The sequence below is a fragment of the Ursus americanus genome, chromosome 28, assembly GCF_024610735.1.
Source record: "Ursus americanus isolate L20-20 chromosome 28, mUrsAme1.1.p, whole genome shotgun sequence".
Taxonomy (NCBI): Eukaryota; Metazoa; Chordata; class Mammalia; order Carnivora; family Ursidae; genus Ursus; species Ursus americanus.
In genome coordinates, this window is record NC_142154.1 from 3680863 (window position 1) to 3699816 (window position 18954).

Genomic DNA, 18954 nt, shown 5'->3' on the forward strand with positions numbered 1-18954 from the left:
ATTTTTAATTTTTTGAGGAACCTCCATACTGTTTTCCCATGGTGATTACACCAATTTACATTCCCACCAACAGTACATGAGGGTTCCCTTTTCCGACATCCTTGCCAACACTTGTTACTTCTTGTCTTCTTGATATAGCCATTCTAGCAGGTATGAGGTGATATCTCATTGTGATTTTGATTTGCATTTCCCTAATGATTAGTGATGTTGAGCATCTTTTCATGTGTCTGTTGGCCATCTGTATGTCTTCTTTGGAAAAATGTCTATTTGTGTCCTCTGCTGACTTTTTAATCAGATTTTGGGGGGGGCTGTTGAGTCGTATAAGTTGTTTGTGTATTTTGGATATTAACCTCTTATTGCGTGTATCATTTCCATATATCTTCTCCTATTCAGTAAATTGCCTTCTTAATTTGCTGATGGTTTCCTTCTCTGAAAGCTTTTTATTTTGGTGTAGTCTCAGTAGTTTATTTTTAGTTTTTGTTTCCCTTGCCTAAGGAGACATACCTAGAGAAATGTTGCTAAGGCCAGTGTTCAAGAGATGACTGCCTGTGTTTTCTTTTAGAAGTTTTATGGTTTCAGGTCTCACATTTAGGTTTTTAACCCATTTTGAGTTTATTTTTGTGTATGGTATAAGAAGGTGGTCCGGTTTCATTCTTTTGCATGTAGCTGTCCAGTTTTCCCATCATCATTTATTGAGGGGACTCTCTTTTACCCATTTTATACTCTAGCTTCCTTGGTCGTAGTTAATTGATCATATAAGCATGGGTTTATTTCTGGACTCTCTGTTCTGTTAAACTGATCTGTGTGTCTATTTTAGTGCCAGTGCCATACTGTTTTGATTACTGTAGCTTTATAGTATTTCTTGAAATGTAGGATTGTGTTACCTCCAGCTTTGTTCTTCTATTTCAAGATTGCTCTGGCTATTTGGGGTCTTTTTGGTTCCATACAAATTTTAGAGTTATTCTAGTTCTGTGGGAAATGCCACTGGTATTTTGAAAGAGATTCATTGAATCTGTACATTTCTTTGGGCAGTTATGGACATTTTAACAATATTAATTCCTCCAGTCCATGAATACAGTATATCTTTCAATTTGCGTTGTCTTCAGTTTTTTTCCTCAGTGTTTTATAGTTCTCACAGTACAGGCCTTTTCACCACCTTGGTTAAATTTATTTCTAGGTATTTTATTTTTGGTGCAAATGTAAATGGGACTGTTAATCTCTCTTTCTGGTATTAGTATATTATTAGTAGTATATGGAAACACAACAGATATTTCTGTATATTAATTTTGAACCCTACAACTTAACTGAATCATTTATTCTAGTAGTTTTTTGATGGAGTCTCTAGGGTTTTCTATATATAATATGTCATCTGCAGATAGTGACAGTTTTACTTACTTTTTACCAATTTGGATGCCTTTTATTCTTTATCTCATCTGATTGCTGCTACGACATTCGGTACTGTGTTGACTAGACGTGGTGAGCATGGACATCCTTCTCTTTTTCCTGATCTTAGAGAAAAGCTCTGTTTTTCACCATTGGGTATTACATTAGTTGTGAGTTGTCACGTGTGGCCTTTATTATGTTGAGGTATGTTCCCTCTAAAGCCACTCCGTTGACAGTTTTTATCATGAATGGATGTTGGGTTTTTCTGTATTGAGATGATCATACGGTTTTTATCCTTCCTTTTATTAGTGTAATATATCACATTGCAGATATTGAACCATTCTCGCATCCCTGGAATGAATCCCACTTGATTGTGGTGAATGATCCTTTTAAAGTATTGTTGAATTTAGTTTGTTAATATTTTGTTGGAGATTTTTGCGTCTGTGTTCATCAGGGATGTTGGCCTGTAGTGGCGTTTTTGTTGCGTATGTATTTGTTTTTGTAATGTCTTTGTCTGGTTTTAGTATCATGGAATGAATTTGGAAGCTTTCCTTTCTCTCCTATTTTTTGGAATAGTTTGAGAAGAAAAAGTATTGGTTCTTCTTTAAATGTTTGGTAGAGTTGAACTGTGAAGCCATCTGGTCCTGGACTTGTGTTTGTTGGCAGTGTTTTGATTACCAATTCAATTTAGTTACTAGTAATTGCTGTGTTCAGATTGTGTCTTCCTGATTCAGTTTTGGAAGATTGTATGTTTCTAGGAATTTGTCTATTTCTTGTATGTTGTTCAGTTTGTTGACATATCATTTTCATAGTAATCTCTTATAACCCTTTGTATTTCAGTGATGTTGGTTGTTGCTTCTCTTTCATTTCTGACTTTATTTATTTGAGTCCTGTCTCTTTTTTTTCTTGATGAATCTGGCTAAAGATTTATCAGTTCTATTTTTTTCAAAGAATCAGCTCATGGTTTCATTGCTCTATTCTCCTCTTGTTGTTGTTAGTCTCTATTTTGTTTATTTCTGCTCTGATCTTTATTTCCTACAGGGGGTTTGTTTATTCTTTCTCTAGTTCTTTAGGTGTATGGTTAGATTGTTTGAGATTTTTCTTGCTACTTGAGGTAGTCTTATATTGCTATAAATTTCTCTCTTAGAACTGCTTTTGCTGCTTCCCAAAGATTTTGGACTGTTGTGTTTTCACTTTCATCTGTCTCCCTGTATTTTTTATTTCATCTTTGATTTCTTTATTGACCCACTGGTTCTTTAGTGTAGTGTATTGTTTAGCCTCCACGTGGTTTTTTTCCTTTTTTTTTTTTCTCCTTGTAATTGACTTCTAGTTTCATACCATTGTGGTCAGAAAAGATGCTTGATAGGATTTCAATGTCTTCTTAAATATATTGAGACTTGTTTTGTGGCCTAACATGTGATCTGTCCTGGAGAATGTTCCGTGTGCACTTGAAAAGAATGTGTATTCTGCTGTTTTGAAATGGAATGTTCTGTATATATCTGTTAAGTCCATCAGGTCTAATGGGTCATTCAAAGCCACTGTTTCCTTATTGATTTTCTGTGTGGATGATCTGTCTGTTGGTGTAAGTGGGGCATAATTCTTTTTATGTTGCTGGATTCAGTTTGCTAATTGGTATTTTCTTGAAGATTTTTGCATCTTAATCATGAGTGGTATTACCTATAGTTTTGTTTTCTTGTGATGTCTGTGTCTGGTTTTGATATTAGGACTATTGCCCCCCCCCCCCAAATGATTCGGGGAATGTTTCTTGTCTATATTTTGAAAATTTATTTCTGTATTATTTATGACAGAACTATGTAGTCTTATTCATCAGAGAGAGATAACACTGCATCCTAAATGAAGCTTACCTTACATTTTGTTCTATTGCTCTTTCATTCCCTGCAAACAATATTGAAGTCTTTAATGAAGAGTTAAATGATAGTACCTCCTGAGACAAGATTTAAGATGACTTCCAGTGTTGTTGTTACATTGTTGTTATGTTGTTATTTGGGAGGGATGGATAAGAGAACTAAAATGCATTAATGTTTTTGATCGAGTGACTTGCTTGGGATTACAGAGCAGATTAATGGAAAGAGCTCTAAAATCTGTTGCCCTCTTTACTTACCTTCATGGGATGGGAGGAAGAAGAAAAGGACATATGGAATTCACACTATTTTGACAGGGAGAAACCTGATTTAATTTCAAAAGTTAAAAGTGCAGGTAAGGAAAGGAGCAAAACCAGACTTGGGATGAGCTATTTGTGTGTTTATCATTTTTTTTCCTTTTTAATTGTGGCAAAATATACATAACATAAAATTTACCATCTTAACTATTTTTAAGTGTGTAATTCAGTAGTATTAAGTATATTCCCATTGTTGTGCAACCATAACCACCATCCCTCTGACACTCCTCTCATCTCACAAAAGTGAAACTCTGTACCCATTAGACAGTAACTCCTCACCACCCTATCCGCCCCCCTCCCCCCGCCAAACCCCTGGCAACCACTGTTCTACTTTCTGGCTCTATAAATTTGAGTGCTCTAAGTACCTCATATAAGTGGAATCATACAGTACTTGTCTTCTTGTGACTGGCTTGTTTCACTACCATGATATCCTCGTGGTTCATCCATGCTTATAGCATTGGTCAGAATTTCTACCTTTTTAAGGCTAAATAATATTTCATTATAGGTATATACCACATTTTGTTTATCCATTCATCCATTGATAAAAACCTGGTTGCTTCCACTTTTTAGCTATAATAAATAATGTGGCTATAAACATAAGCATACAGATGTGTCTTTGAGACCCTGCTTTTAATTCTTTTGGGTATGTGTCCAGAAGTGGAACTGCTAGATTATATGATAATTCTATTTTTAATTTTTTGAGGGAATGCCATAGGGACTTTTTTCACAGGAACTATATCATTTTACATTCTCACCAACAGTGCACAAAAGTTCCAGTTTCTCCATATCTTTGCCAACACTTGTTACTTTCTGGATTTTTTTAATTAAGATTTTATTTATTTATTTGTCAGAGATACAGCACACAAGCAGGGGGAGCGGCATACAGAGGGAGAAGCAGGCTCCCCACGAAGCAAGGAGCTAGATGCAGAACTCGATTCCAGGACCCCCGATCTTGACCTGAGCCAAAGGCAGACACTTAACCAACTGAGCCACCCAGGCATCCTGGATTTTTTTTTTTTTTTTTAATAGTAGCCATCCTAATGGGTGTGAGGTGGCATCTGTCCTTGTGGTTTTGATTTGCATTTCCCTAGTGATTAGTGGTTTTGAGCATCTTTTCATGTGCTTATTGGCTATTTGTATATCTTTGGAGAAATATCTGTTCAAGTTCTTTGCCCATTTTTTAATTAGGTCATTTTTTGTTTTTGAGTTGTAGGAGTTCTTTATATGCTCTGGATGTTAACTACTTATCAGAGACATGATTTGCAAATATTTTCTCCTATTGTGTGGGTTGCCTCTTTATTCTGTTGATTGTTGTGCTTATTGTAATTTGTTTAAATGAGCAAAGAACACCTCTGAAAGAGGTGTTTTCAAGACAGTGAGATTCTATGGTAGCATGTTTAGGAAAGGCAAGAGCTAAGAAATAAGGTACTAGGGTCATTGTGATCTGTGTTATCATATACATAGACTGGGACAAGAGCGGAAGTTACTGACAGATGAAAAGTTAAGACTGAAGGTGAATGAACCTACCTTGTTTGTCTAGGCTTAGCCTTAGATGAGGCAGATGGATAGAATTGAGAACAAGGGAAACAAGATAGTGTTTAAAAAATAACTGTGACTGATGAGTTTTTGCACAGATAAGGTAGTCAGGATGGTTCAGCTAAGTCACCACCTTTATTTGTCAAAAACGATCATAGTTTAAGACTAAATATGGTTTATGGAGCACCTGGCTGGCTCAGTCGGTAGAGCACACAACACTTGATCTCAGGGTCGTGAGTTCAAGCCCTACATTGGGTGTGGAGCCTACTAAATTTTTTTTAAAAAGTCTAAATATGGTTTAATTTTGTTTTATACTGAGAATTATTGAAATTTTCATGGGTGAATTTCATCCCTGAGGCAGAACCTGAAGGAAGGAGTCTTTGAGAAGATTATCCAAAAAGTATTGTATTTTCTGGACACTATTGTGACAGGAACTAAGTCGTGTCCTCTACTTGTAGAACTATAACAATTTGCTCATTGTGTTTTGTTTCATTCTTATTTTATGGGCAATTACACTGAAACATCAAAAGTTAATGTTAGTTTCCTCATCAGTGTACTCGCCATTGTCTGCTCTTCGCTGTGACATAGATTGCCGTTTTCTTCCTATGGCCTGCCTTCTATTAACTAAATATTTGTTTAGCAACCCTGTCAGGAACACATGTCCATCAAAGTTCTTTTTTTGTTTTGTTCTTTGCTTTTGTTTTTTATTTTCACATTGATGTTTTTGGCCGAAAGACAAACTGTCTTCACATTTTTATCCTTAAAAAGAGATAGATTACAGTAGGATGCATTTTTAACAGATGATTCTAAACCCTTACAATCATAATGCTACTATAGGTTAAGTTTTTGAGGCATTTGATGAATTATCATACTTGTACATTGATGCAATGATTTTACCTTTTGACTGGTATCAGGAGTCGAGAGCCCACGTTCCTTTCCAGAGGCTTTCAGGGTTAATTGCTGCTGTCCTAGATTTAAAAGCGTGTTTCTTCCTTCAGCCTTTCTGCTGTTTCTTTCCTCTCCCCAGGCTTTTTAAGAGTCCTTTCGTGCAATGCCTTATGATTGTCCAAAGCCCTTCTTTCTGGTAGTGTACTACATTTGTGTTTCTCAAATGCTTTTTCCAGTGAAGAAAAACAGTATGTATATAGTGAGTCTTAAATAAAAAGGCCAGAGTAGAGAGCACATAGACACCCCAAACAGCAAGCAGAATCAGTGTTGCAGAACATAAATTAGCCAAATAGAAGACAGACTCTGCGGAACATATCTAGAAAGCAAAAGAAGTGGTTAAAGACAAATGAAAGAGATGATAATTAAGCGTCAAATACATTTCAAAGAGAGTTAGCTTGCAAACAACATGGACTGTAGCAGAAGACAGGACAGATCAAAACTGATTATCAGAATTATAATGAAACTTTCTAGACTTTAACAGGAAAAAAAAAACACACAACCCTAACATTGGAGATACGTAAGGCTTGCCACATTTTGGATTCCAGGACATACTTTGGTCAAAGTCTTAAATCTTACATTAAACTTGTAATTCGGTGTGCTTTTAATCAAGCAGTGGCATGGAAACAGTATATTAGCTTGTTGAGATTCACAATAAAAACTGTGTTGAGATTTTGATTGGATTTGAATTATATCCGTTGGTTAATATGAGAAAATTGGTATCTTATAATATTGAGGTGTCTAGTGTATGAATGTGGTCTATTTCTCCATTTATTTGGTCTGGCTTAAATGTTTTTGAATTGCTTTATAATTTTCTGTACACATCTCTTTTTAGATATATTCTTAGGTGTCTTTTACTTTCTGCTGCTGTTATAAATGTGTGTATGTTTCTGAATGATGTTTTCTTTTTGTTGCTATCCTTTAAAATGTATGTGGAAGGGTGGAAAGCCAAGACAAGATGTTTCTAAATAGGAATAGCACAGTGGGACTTAGCCTACCAGATATCAAAATGTAGAATTCTTCAAATGGTAATTAATAGTAAATTAAGACAATGTTTGTCTCAGGGAGAGATGCGTTAAAACAGTAGGACAGAAAGATGACTTAGAAACTGGTCCACAGATTTATGGAACCATGATAAGTGACAAAGGTGGCATTGCAGATGGGGGAAGGGGATGTAGAGAGACTATCATGAGTTAAATATCTGTGTGTATTAACGATATAGTTTCCATATGAAATTAGACCCCTGTTCTATACAGTATACAAAAATCATTTCTACATAGATGAAGGTGTGAAAAGCTTTTAGGGCATATGGGGAATATATTATGTCCCTAGAATAGGGAAGAATTTACTGTCAAGACACAGAAAGAACTATCCATGAAAGTAAAGATTAATAAATTTGAGTATATTAAAATCAAGTGCTGTGTTCAACAAAAAAAGGACTTGAAAATATAAGCCACATACTGGGAGAAGATGCTTGCTACCCACAGAACCAATAAAGCTTTAATATACAGAATTTATCGGTAAGAAAAAGACAATAGGAAAATGGGCAAAACAGCGTGAATAGCCGTTTCATAGAAGAAATACATAAGGCTTATAAATTTATGAAAAGATGCTTGACCTTCGTAGTAATTAGGGAAATACAAATTAATATCATTGAGATTACCAAAATTAAGAGATTTGCCAGTATCATGTATTGGAGAGGATGTGAATCAACAGGAACTCTTGTACACCACTGAAAGAACATAAGTTGGTCCAGCCACTTTGAAAAACAATTTAACTGTTACAGAGTTGAATTTTGCATACTTTCTGACTCAACATTTCTTTCTTTCTCTCCCTTCCTTCCTTCCTTCCTTCCTCCCTTCCTTCCTTCCTTCCTCCATCCCTCCTTCCTTCTTTCCTTCCTCCATGCTCAGCATGGAGCCCAACGCAGGGCCCGATTTCATGACCCTAAGATCAAGACCTGAGCTGAGATCAGGAGTCAGACCTTTAATGGACTGAGCCACCCGGGTCCACTGACTAAGCATTTCTAATCCTAGTTATACACCCTGGAAAAATGTAAACATATGCACTAGAAGATGTATACGAGAATATTCACACCAGCACGATTCATAATGGCAAGAAGAAACTTAGAAATAACCCAAATGTCTTTGGACAAAAAAGGAAAATGAAGTTGTGGTATATTGACATAAAAATATTACACACCATTAAAAACAAATCAACTACTGCTATACGTACATTGGTTGCTTTCAGCGTAGTCAGGCTAGTTTTACAATGATCAGGGTCAAAAAGTAAATAATAAAACAACATTTACTCATTGGTTTAAAAAAAAAAAAAAAAACTTACTGAATTCCTGTTATGTGCCAGACAGCATTTTGGGTGCTAAGGATTTAGTAGTGAAGAAGGTAGACAAATTTCCTGTCCTCATGAAGCTTACATTTTAGTTTAGAGGGGGACAGATAAATAAGTAAGCAAAGCAGTATGTAATTAATATAATTCATAAAAGCTGTGGAAAAAGATAAAGCAAGATAAGAGGACAGCATATAATTCGATGGGGTGTGTGTGTATGCTTCTGCAGATTAAGGAAGGGTTTTTTGAAAATGTAACATTTGAAAAGAGTTGAATGTCCTATGGGAGAGAGTGTTACCACATTCTGGGGGGAAAGTAGGAATGAGCCTGGCATTTATAACGAAGACCAAGAAGGCAAATGAGTCTGTTACGGAATGAGCCAGGACTAGGGGAAGAGGGCAGGAGAGGAGTTCAAGGGGGTAGACAAAATTCATATCATGTAGGGTCTTACAGTTTAGTAATAAGTTTAAGATCTTAAAAAATATGAAATGTCATCAGAGAATTTGGGGTAGAATGATATAATCTGACTTATGTTTAGGGTCTGAAGAACTGATTGTTGGGGGCAGAGGTGGGGGGGCCCAGTTAGGAAGGTTTTGTTGAAGTGTAAATATTAGATGACGGTAGGGTAGACCAGAGGGGACCGCAACAAATACACAAGGAAGTGGCTAGTTTGATGATATATTTGGGGGGTATAAGTGAAACGACTCAGTGTTAGATGAAATATATCTTATGGGAGAGAAATAAATCAATAAAGACTTCTAGCTTTCTCCTGGGAGCAGCTAGTTGGACAGTAATGCCATTTACTCACCTGAGGAATACTGAAGTATAAGCAGGTTAGGCCATAAGATTAAGAGTTTGTTCTTAGACCCCTTGAATTTGAGATGCCTGTGAGACACCCAAGTACGTGAGAGTGAAGCCCTTAGAAGGGAGATCTGGAGTTCAAGGGGGTAGAAATATGAGATTCATCAGCATACAGATGGCATTCAAAACCTTGGAGTCCAAAGAGGCCACTGATGGGGTAAGTGAAGATAGAGGAGCTAGGAAAGGAGACTACTGAGAAGTGGATGGGAGGAGAAGGGGGAAGTGCCAGGAGACGTGGTGTCTGCGAACTCAAAAGAAGATAATGTGTCAGTAGACATATAATATAATGGAAAAATATAAAAATATATTTGCAATAGAAATTACAGATATCCGGTTAATATATCACAAATGAATTAGTAAAAAGACAGACTTGCGTAAAGAAATGCAAAAATGATATGAATAGGCAGTTCACTGAAGGGTGAGTCCTAATGGCCAGTACACCTATGAAAAGATGCTTAACCTCATCATTAAATAGGGAAATGCAAACTTAAAAGAGCAATAACACCTAATGCTGTCAAAGATTGGAAGGGAGGTCATTTTCATACCTTAGTGGAAATGTGAGTTATTACAGCCTTTTTTGAAAGCATCCTGGCAATATCTATTAAAATGAAAAATATCTCTAATCTATGATCCAACAGTTTCACTCCTAGAAATCTGTCTCCTGGAAGTAGAAGCAGCAGTGCATGAAAATCTAAGTGTGTTTACTGTTGCCTCTTCAAAGGGCAGAAACACTGAAAACAGGGCAAATGCCCATCCCTCAGGGAAAAGTTGAATAATTTTCGGTTATCCAGTCATTGGATTATTATGCAACCGATTGAAGTCAAGGACCTTTCACGATGCAGACAATTTTTATAAAATATGATTCCGTGTGTGTACACTTGTGAAACACAGTCGTCTCCCTCTTTCCAGAAAACTTCTGCCTGTGTATACAACATTTGTATATATATGAAGGTGGAGAAAGCATAGTTCTACAAAATGCTTGTCTGGGGATAAGTAAATCTGAGGGAGGTTGTGGAGGTAAGGCTCTACTCATTCATTCGCTCAATAAACACACATCTCTATTTAAAAGAAAAAGGATCCCCAGGATAAAACAGCTTCTGTGATATATCCCATTTATGTAAACTACATGTGCCTATATATAAAGACGTGAAAAGATAGTCACCAAAATTATAATCCTGAAGTATAATTAACTTTTTAAAATAAAATGCTAAATTGGGGTGTACTTGTCACCACTTTTTTCTCAGTTCAACGCTGGTTCAAATGGAGAATCTTGATATTGACCAGATAAATTCCATTTTCAAGAGAATAATTTTAATTTTTTTTGTAAGAATAATTTTTAAATAAATTTACAGGATTAGTACCATTTTAATGCTCTTCATTAACTTCTATTTCAACATTCATTTTCCTCTTGTTTTCTTAGCTTTCAGTCTTTAACTAGCAGTTTGTTTTGGGTATAAACTAAGAAAAAAATTAGAACAGATCAATGGTCAAACCCACAAGTAACTAGCTGTGTTCAACTGAGTGAAAACCTCACTGAATATCTAAATCATGAACGCAGTTATCTAATATTTACTGCACGTATTTGTTCAGTAGGTATAAAGAGACTCATTTACTGTTCAGTTTTATAGACAAAATATCTAAATTATATTTATTGATTTTTTTAACATTAGATATTATATGCTTTTTAAAAAAATTTGATTATAGTTGACATGTAACGTTACATTAGTTTCAGGTGCACAACATCGTAGTTTGACAACTCTGTACCTGATGTGGGGCTCAGCACGAGTGCAGCTGCCACCTGTCACCATGTAGCTCTATTACAGTGCCGCTGACTTTATTCTCTGTGCTATCCTTTTTATTCCTGTGACTTACTCATCCCATAACCGGAAGCCTGGACCTCCTACTCCCCTTCACCCATTCTACCCGTCCCCTCACTCCCTTCCCTCTGGCAAGCATAAGTTTGTCCTCTGTATTAGTCTGATTCTGCTGTTTATTCATTTGTTTTTAAGATTCCACATATAAGTGAAATCATACAGTATTTGTTTTTCTCTGACTTACTTTACTTAGCGTAATACCCTGTAGTCTATCCATGTTGTCACAAGTGGCAAGATCTCATTCTTCTGATGGCTGAGTAATATTCCATTGTGCCTGTATACTGTCTCTTCATGCATTCATCTATCAGAAGACACTCAAGTTGCTTCCATACCTTGGCTATTGTAAGTTATGCTGCAGTAAACACAGGGGTGCATATATCTTTTCAAATTAGTGCTCTCATTTTCTTTGGGTAAATAACCAGCAGTGGAATTACTGGATCATATGGTAGTTCTATTTTTAATTTTTTGGGGGAACCTTCATACTGTTTTCAACAGTGGCTGCACCAGTTTGCATTCTCACTAACAGTGAACAAGAGTTCCTCTTCCTTCACATCTTTGCTAATACTTGTTATGTCTTATCTTTTTGGATTCTGGCCATTCTGACAGGTGTTAAGTATATTTCTTGATTTTTAAATTGAAATTAATGTGGACATCATGACTGTCATTAATTATGTGAACTTCTCAGAGCACCATGGGAACCTTGGGTTGGGAAACTACCATTTACAGAATGTTGGCTCTAGCCTGGCTCATTTTCTCTTAAGTCTTATCTCATGCATTACTTAGTATTCATCCTGACAGGTCTCCCACCTTTGCTCTTTCTCTCTATGATTTAACTGTTGTGTTTTCTTTCTTCATTTTACTTATTTGAAGCTTTGTTTTGCCTCTACTCTGTGTTCAAAGCCATTTTGTGATGCTAGCATTGTTCCTGTCTCTTTGGATAAGGTCCTGTAGCTCTTCTGGTTACTCTCTGCTAATGAAAAGCCCCCAAATCAGTTCTAGTCACAAAAGCAAACCAAGTTCAGTAGTTAATATGATCAATTCTGTGTAATACTTTAAAAGTTCAAACTTTATTTAAAGCCAAATTTCACCCTTTCAAAGAAGCTTGTAACTCCTGAAGTAGGTTGGCCTACTACAGTGGGAAGGAGGAAAGGTCAACTAATTTTTCTGACTTTACCTAACATACTGACTACTCTTCCAGCATTCTTCAACCCTCTAGGGATGAAGTGGGGTAGAAGGTGGCAGGAAAGTTCTTACTGGACTGTAATTGTTGTGACCTGGTGTTGATGCTATCTGGACTGGGCGGCTGTTCAGAGCTGATAGTTTTGCTTATGAACTCTTTTGTAGTTTCTTCAGAGGCACCCAGTATTAATTATCTTTAGCCACATAACATATCTCTCCAAAACTTAGTGGCTTAAAACAACACATGTTGGTTATCTCACAATTGCTATGGATCAAGAATCTAGGCATGTCTTACCTAGATCCCCTACCTTTGTGTCTCTCACAAGATCAGAGTCATCTTAAGGCTTGACTAGGGGTAGATTTGCTTCCAAACTCACTCCAGTAGTTGTTGGCAGGATTCAATTCCTCATGCGCTAATGGCCTAATGGCCTCATTTCTTCATGAGCTATTGGCTAGAGCCTTTCCTCGGTACCTTGCCACATAGGCTTCTCCATAGAGCAACTCACAGTATGACAGCAGGCTTCATTAGAGCAAGAGGGGAAGAGTCAAGAAGATGGAAGTTGACAGTCTTTTGTAACCCAATTTCGGAAGTTACCCCATCACTTTTGGCATATTCCATTCATTGGAAGAAAGTAACTAGATCTGGCACATACTCAAAAAGAGGAATACACAGGCCATGAACACCAGGAAATAAAGATCACTGGGAGCCACTTTAGAAGCAGCCTACCAACCCACCACCATTATTTCTGGGATTATCTCATTTTCACTTTTTTTGATTTGGGCAATTGTATCTCTCTTCTGAGTAGTCACTTATAACTCCTTCCTCCTTGGACATCTCCTTGGCCATCTTTCTGCTTGGTCCCTTCACCTCCAGGTGGCCCTCTTGAACAAGATTTAAGACACACACCCCCATACTATCAATCTTTAGCTAATGGTTCATGGAAAACTTGCATCCTCTACCATGAGAAAATTTGGGAGTACAAGCCAATCCCAGTGTAATCATCACCCATTTCAGTCTGCCACCAGAGCAATTAGCAGAAAATCTGTACTCTTTCTCAAGATTTCTCAGTCTTGAGTCAATCACTGGTCTTCTGTGACTCTCTAGCTCTAGAAGACATGTCATAAGCTCTTCTACGTGATCTTGGAGGGCCTTTTATCAACTGTCTTTACCTCCAACTTTTTTTTTCTTTTGCTAGAGCTAAAGTTTACAAGAAGGTTTTTTTTGTTTGTTCGTTTTTGTTTTCTCAGATTATTTGGGAGTGAGAGAGCACGAGCACGGGGTAGGACAGAAGCATACTTCCTGAGCAGGGGCCCTGATGCGGGGCTCAGTCCCAGGACTCTTGAGATCATGACCTGAGCCAAAGGCTCAGCTGACTTAACCATCCAGGTGCCCCTACAAGGAGTTTTGACCACATTCTTGGATCTGTAGCTGAAACTGACAGTCCAGTAGTTCCATATTGACATCCTGTTTCATCTGCTGTTTGATTTCTTCCTAATCCTTTGAAGGCATTTGCTTTGGGTGGTTGCCTACAGTCATTGTAACAGGAAAAATTATTACCAATTTATTAAATCAAACAGTGGAACATAATAGAGAAGAGATGGGAGAAAGATTAATAATGAGAAAGGGAAGGTTAGAAGATCGGAGAAAGCACTAAATACCTTATTTGGTTTCAGATTAGAATAAACAGGTAAATATTGTCTTAATGTTATTGTGTAATTACTATTGTTTTAATAGTGTTCTTGAAATATTTGAGGTACTTGTAGAATTAAAATTGAGATATTTGAGTTTAATTCATAGAAAAAAGGTAAACACAAAGAGAGAAAAGAGGCATAAAAAGCCAAACATTATACTAGAAGCATAAATGTTCTCCATTTAGACCCATAAATAAAATTCAACAATATAGTGTTTGTAAGAGACTGACCTAACACAAAAGAGTGGGAGGTAAAAATTACTCCCAAATTGGAAAGATCTATTTATCAGACCTGAATAAAACAGAGAGATGACAGTAATTTATATCAGACAAAATAGAATTTAAGGGGGGGAAAAAGCAGACAGTGCATGTCATTTATATTGACAGCATATAAAGGCCAATGAAATTGACAACAAAAATAAAAGATGTACCCAAATTGGCACAAGTCTTGTGAATTAGACTCACAAGTATCCAAATTTGGTTATAATGATAATCTTTCTTTCTTTAAGTTTTTTGATGGGGGAACAGGGTTTGGAAGACCTGGGTGAAGCAATAAATTCTCTTTCTATTAAAATGTACTACATAAAATTTTGTGTATAATTAAGGAAGTTTCACTGGTGGAGGACCAGCTAAGAATCCTTGCTGGGAAAATGGGAAAGGCAAGTCTAACGTTCTGCAAATATAGTTTCCTAGGAATTCAAACCAGGTTTGGAACTGGAGGCTCGTGCCAGACCCCCTTTGCAGTGGGAAAAGATGCTCTTTCTATCCAATCAGATAAGGTTCTCATAGGTTTAAAGAAGTCATCCTCAGCTGACATAGATAGAAGAGTCTGAGAAGTTGAATTGTCCAGCCATTCTTTACCTAATAAAAATTCCATTCTGCAAGTTTTTTTTTTTTAATTGGATTTTCTGGGGCAAGCCCTAAGCATTTATACTTTTATTGATTCACTTTTAAAAAATAATGTTTTGGTTTGTTTTTAATTTCAGGAGAAATGTAGTTTTGTAACACTACCATTCCTCCTACTCTGATGTAACCAGCATTGATAGTTGGCAATATAACCTTCCTAACATTTTCTTATGCTTATGTAAGCGTTTATAGATATGGATATATACACACTCATAATTTGATGCCGTTAACATTTTCTAATCTGCAACTTGCTCTTTTCACTTGTCCTTGATAATACTGCTAGCTTTCCAAGTCAATAGATCTTGGCTATGGATATGCCTAGTATGGCTGCAGCATAATTTAGTTAATCATTTCTACACTGATGGCCCATTAGTTGTTTCTTCTTTTGGCAGGAGAACTTCGGTGAACATCTTGGTTTGTTTATCTTTACATGCTCATGCTCTTCTATAGAATAGATTGGTTCCTAGAAGTAGGATTGTTAGGCATGTGGTATGTATGTTTTTAATTTTATAATATATGAAATCTTATCCACTTCATAAATGTTTGTAGCAATTTATCTTTCGTTTATGTAATCGTTTATGTGGGTGGTGATTTCCCTACACTTACAGTCAAGCGCATTTCTAGCTTAAGAAGATAATTCATTAAAACCACAAAAGTGATACAAAGGAAATATGAGAAAAATTTTTTTGTAGTCTTGGAATAGGAAAGGACTTTTAAGCAAGATATAAACTCATAAGCTTAAAATAAAAAGATTAATAGCTTTTACTATATAAAAATTTAGAATTTTTGCTGGCCAAAAAAAATGTTGCAGATGAAATCAAGACATGATAAATGGGTAAAAAACACTTGTAGCGAATGATAGAAAAAGGGGCTGAAATACAGATATACACAAAATGGGCTTTTACAGATCAGTAACAAAAGACCAACAACACAGTAGAAACATGAGTATTGGATGTGAAAAAGCAGCTTATAGAAAACATAATACAAATATCTCAACATAGGAAAAGATGGTCAACATCATCGATAATTAAGAAAGTGCAAATTAAAACAAAACACCATTTTTCACATAGCAAATTGAGGTAAGATATATTGCTAATCCCCATTATTAGTGAAGATACAGGAATGTGGATCTCACATGTTATAGGTGGAAGTGTAATTGGTACAGTCTCGACATTTGGTGGTTTTAAAAAAATTCTTTTTGAATTGTTTTTAGCTAAAGTATTTTATGTACATAGTTTTACAAATCAACCTTTGCTTATAATGAAGTACAACAGTCTCCTTTCTCATCTTAATTTATTGACTAGACAGTGTTGACTTTCTGTCTAAAGAGACAAGAGTATAACCAACTTGCTCTACTACCCTCCTATTCTCACCTAGTTTTACCAAAGTATTCGTACCAAAGTATGAAAACTTTGAAAATACAGAAAAGTTAAAATATAAAGCGAACATTGTATACCCACCACCTGGATTCTACAATTAACATTTTGCTAGGTTTGTTTTATCACACTTCTGTCCTTCTAACAATCTCTATCCACCCATCAATCCACTTTATTTTTTATGTATTTTAAATTAATTTGCATAGAATTTCATCCTATACACTTCAGCATGCATGTAATTAACTGGAATTTAACATTTATTTACATTCTTGAGGAAAGTTAATACACAGTGAATGCATAAATTTTACATGTTTCATATGATGAGTTGTGACATATTTATACACCTTTGTAACTCAAACCCTGTCAGTATATGTGTTATTACCATCACCCTAGAAAATTTTCTCATGCTTCCTCCCAATCACTTACCACCCCTAAGTCCCCCCAAAAGTTTAGATTTTTTTCACCATAAAGTAGCTTTTCCTTTTCTAGAACTTCATATAAATGGAATCATGCAGTATTCCACTATTACTCTTTTATGTAAGATTTCTATCATTTAGCATGTTTTTAAGATTCATCCATGTTATTGTATGATTATCACTACTTCTTTTTTGTTGAATATTACTCCCTTGTATGAGTATACCACAGTTTGTTTAGCTACTCTCATGCTGATGAATGCCTGGGCTGTTTTCAGATTTGGGCTATTATGAATAAAGTTGCTGTTGTACATCCTTGTACAAATTTTTGTGTGGACATATGCTTTCATTTCTTTTGGGTCAGTGCATAGAGTATTTTGACAGTTTGGTATGTTAAAAGATAATCACACTAGATACCACTTTATACCGAATAGAATGGCTGAAATTAAAAAGGCTGGCCATACAAATATTGGTTAGGATGTAGAGGAACTGGAGCTCTCGTATATTGTTTGAAAGAACAATATGATTCAATAACCACTTTGGAAAATAGTCTGGCAGTTTCTTACAAAGTTAAACATTTACCTATGCTTTACCCTGTAATCATGTTCCTGGGTATTTATCCAAGAGAATTGAAAGCATATATATATATTTTTTAAGTGCAAGAATGTTTATAGCAGTTTCATTCACAACAGCCAAACCTGGAAACAAGACAAATGTCCATCAGTTCATCTATAGGTGAATGGATATAGTGGAAGACTACTTGGCAGTATAAAAGGATAAACTACTTACATAATGTGAAATCATCTCAAAAACACATTGAATGGGTGCGTGGGTGGTGCAGTTGGTTAAGCGGCCAACTCTTGGTTCTGGCTCAGGTCATGATCTCAGGGTCATGGGACAGAGCTCCAAGCTCAGTGTGGACTCCACTTGAGTTTCTCTCTCCCTCTCCCGCTTGTGCTCCCTCTGTCTCTTCTTCTCTCTCTCTAAAATAAATAGATAAATCTTTAAAACACACACACACACACACACACACACACACACACACACACACACACACATTAGGCGAAAGAGGCCAATAATCAAAGACTTCTTCCTTTTTTTTTTTTCTTTTAAATTCAGGAACAGGCAGAACTGATCTATGGTGACAGAAAGCAGAAAAGTAGTTGCCTTTGGTGGGTGTGAAATAACTGGTAGGGAGTATGAGGAAACTTTCTGAGATGACTTCAGTGTTATATACTGATTAGGTTCAGTTATATGGGTTTATGATGTATCATTCTTATTCATTTAAGATCAGTATATTTCACTATATATAAGTTTTTACTCAATAAAAGTGAAAATAAACCCTAAAAACAAGTGTATTTTATACCTCTTCAAAGTTAAACCCATGTGGACTGTTGCTTAGAAGACTGTGGGGACTGAGGGAGAGTTGAGGGTATATGCCAGATTTTTAGACATTTCAATTTAAACTGTGACTTTTGAAATTAAAAAAAAAAAAAAAAAGGACCTGGAGGTTTAAATGAAGATCTTCTATGACAATCATAAACCAAATCCCTTACTCTTTACAACCTGAGTTTTTCCAGTTGTCAGAGACTGGGCCTCCCTAAGGTATACCACGAGAATGAGGGATGAGTTAGTACCCAGCATATGCTCCTTCTCCAGAATCAGCAGTACTAACAAGGGACTGCAGTAAGTCATCTGGCCTGCCCCCTACAGAGCATCTACCACAAAGTTAAAAGCACTGCATTCTAAGTATATCTTGACCTCTCAAAATTATTTCTAATTCTTATAAAGATAAAATTGTCAAGGTTTCTGAAAGTTTTGTGGAGTAAAAAACAAAATGTTTTTATGAAATTGCCCTATCAACTAATAACTGATGGTTTTTATGTACTTAAAGATATTAGGGACTGGTTTTCTAGAGATTTTTTGAATTGTTATTTTGGAAACTACTTCCATGTAGTTATGCTTGTGATTCTTTGACAGAGTGTTATTTTCAAATATTAAGTTGATGAATAACCTGTTTATTAAGCCAAATTTAGTCACATTTTAAGAATTCTTTCCCCTTTATCTTGTGCACATTTCCTTTTTCCGTAATGTGCTTTCCTCTTCTTACCCTGCAGTAAATCTGCAGACTCATTTGTAGAACTCTTTATCTAAAGCCATTTTTATAACAGCATCACAAGGTGTTTTCCCTCTAATTTAATTCACTTTATACACTTGGACTGAAAATATCTCTGTATTGTTTTCAGTATTATTTTCAGCTAGCCC

At 36.0% G+C, this 18954-nt stretch overlaps 2 protein-coding genes across 6 annotated transcripts in view; one reads left to right on the plus strand and one right to left on the minus strand.

Moving 5' to 3' along the window:
- Positions 1 to 18954, plus strand: part of HDGFL3 (HDGF like 3) — a 74818-nt gene that overhangs the window by 21904 nt on the left and 33960 nt on the right. The window lies entirely within an intron of this gene.
- The window catches only part of TM6SF1 (transmembrane 6 superfamily member 1), an 83172-nt gene continuing 79933 nt past the window's right edge, over positions 15716 to 18954 (minus strand). For 4 of the 5 annotated variants that reach the window (XM_087856591.1, XM_087856592.1, XM_087856590.1 and 1 more), the window contains one exon: positions 15716 to 17672. In XM_087856591.1, coding sequence (XP_087712717.1) covers positions 17566 to 17672 — 107 coding nt within the window. In that variant the 3' untranslated portion in view covers positions 15716 to 17565. The remainder of the gene's footprint in view (positions 17673 to 18954) is intronic. The other variant, XM_045813187.2, reaches the window with a different exon arrangement.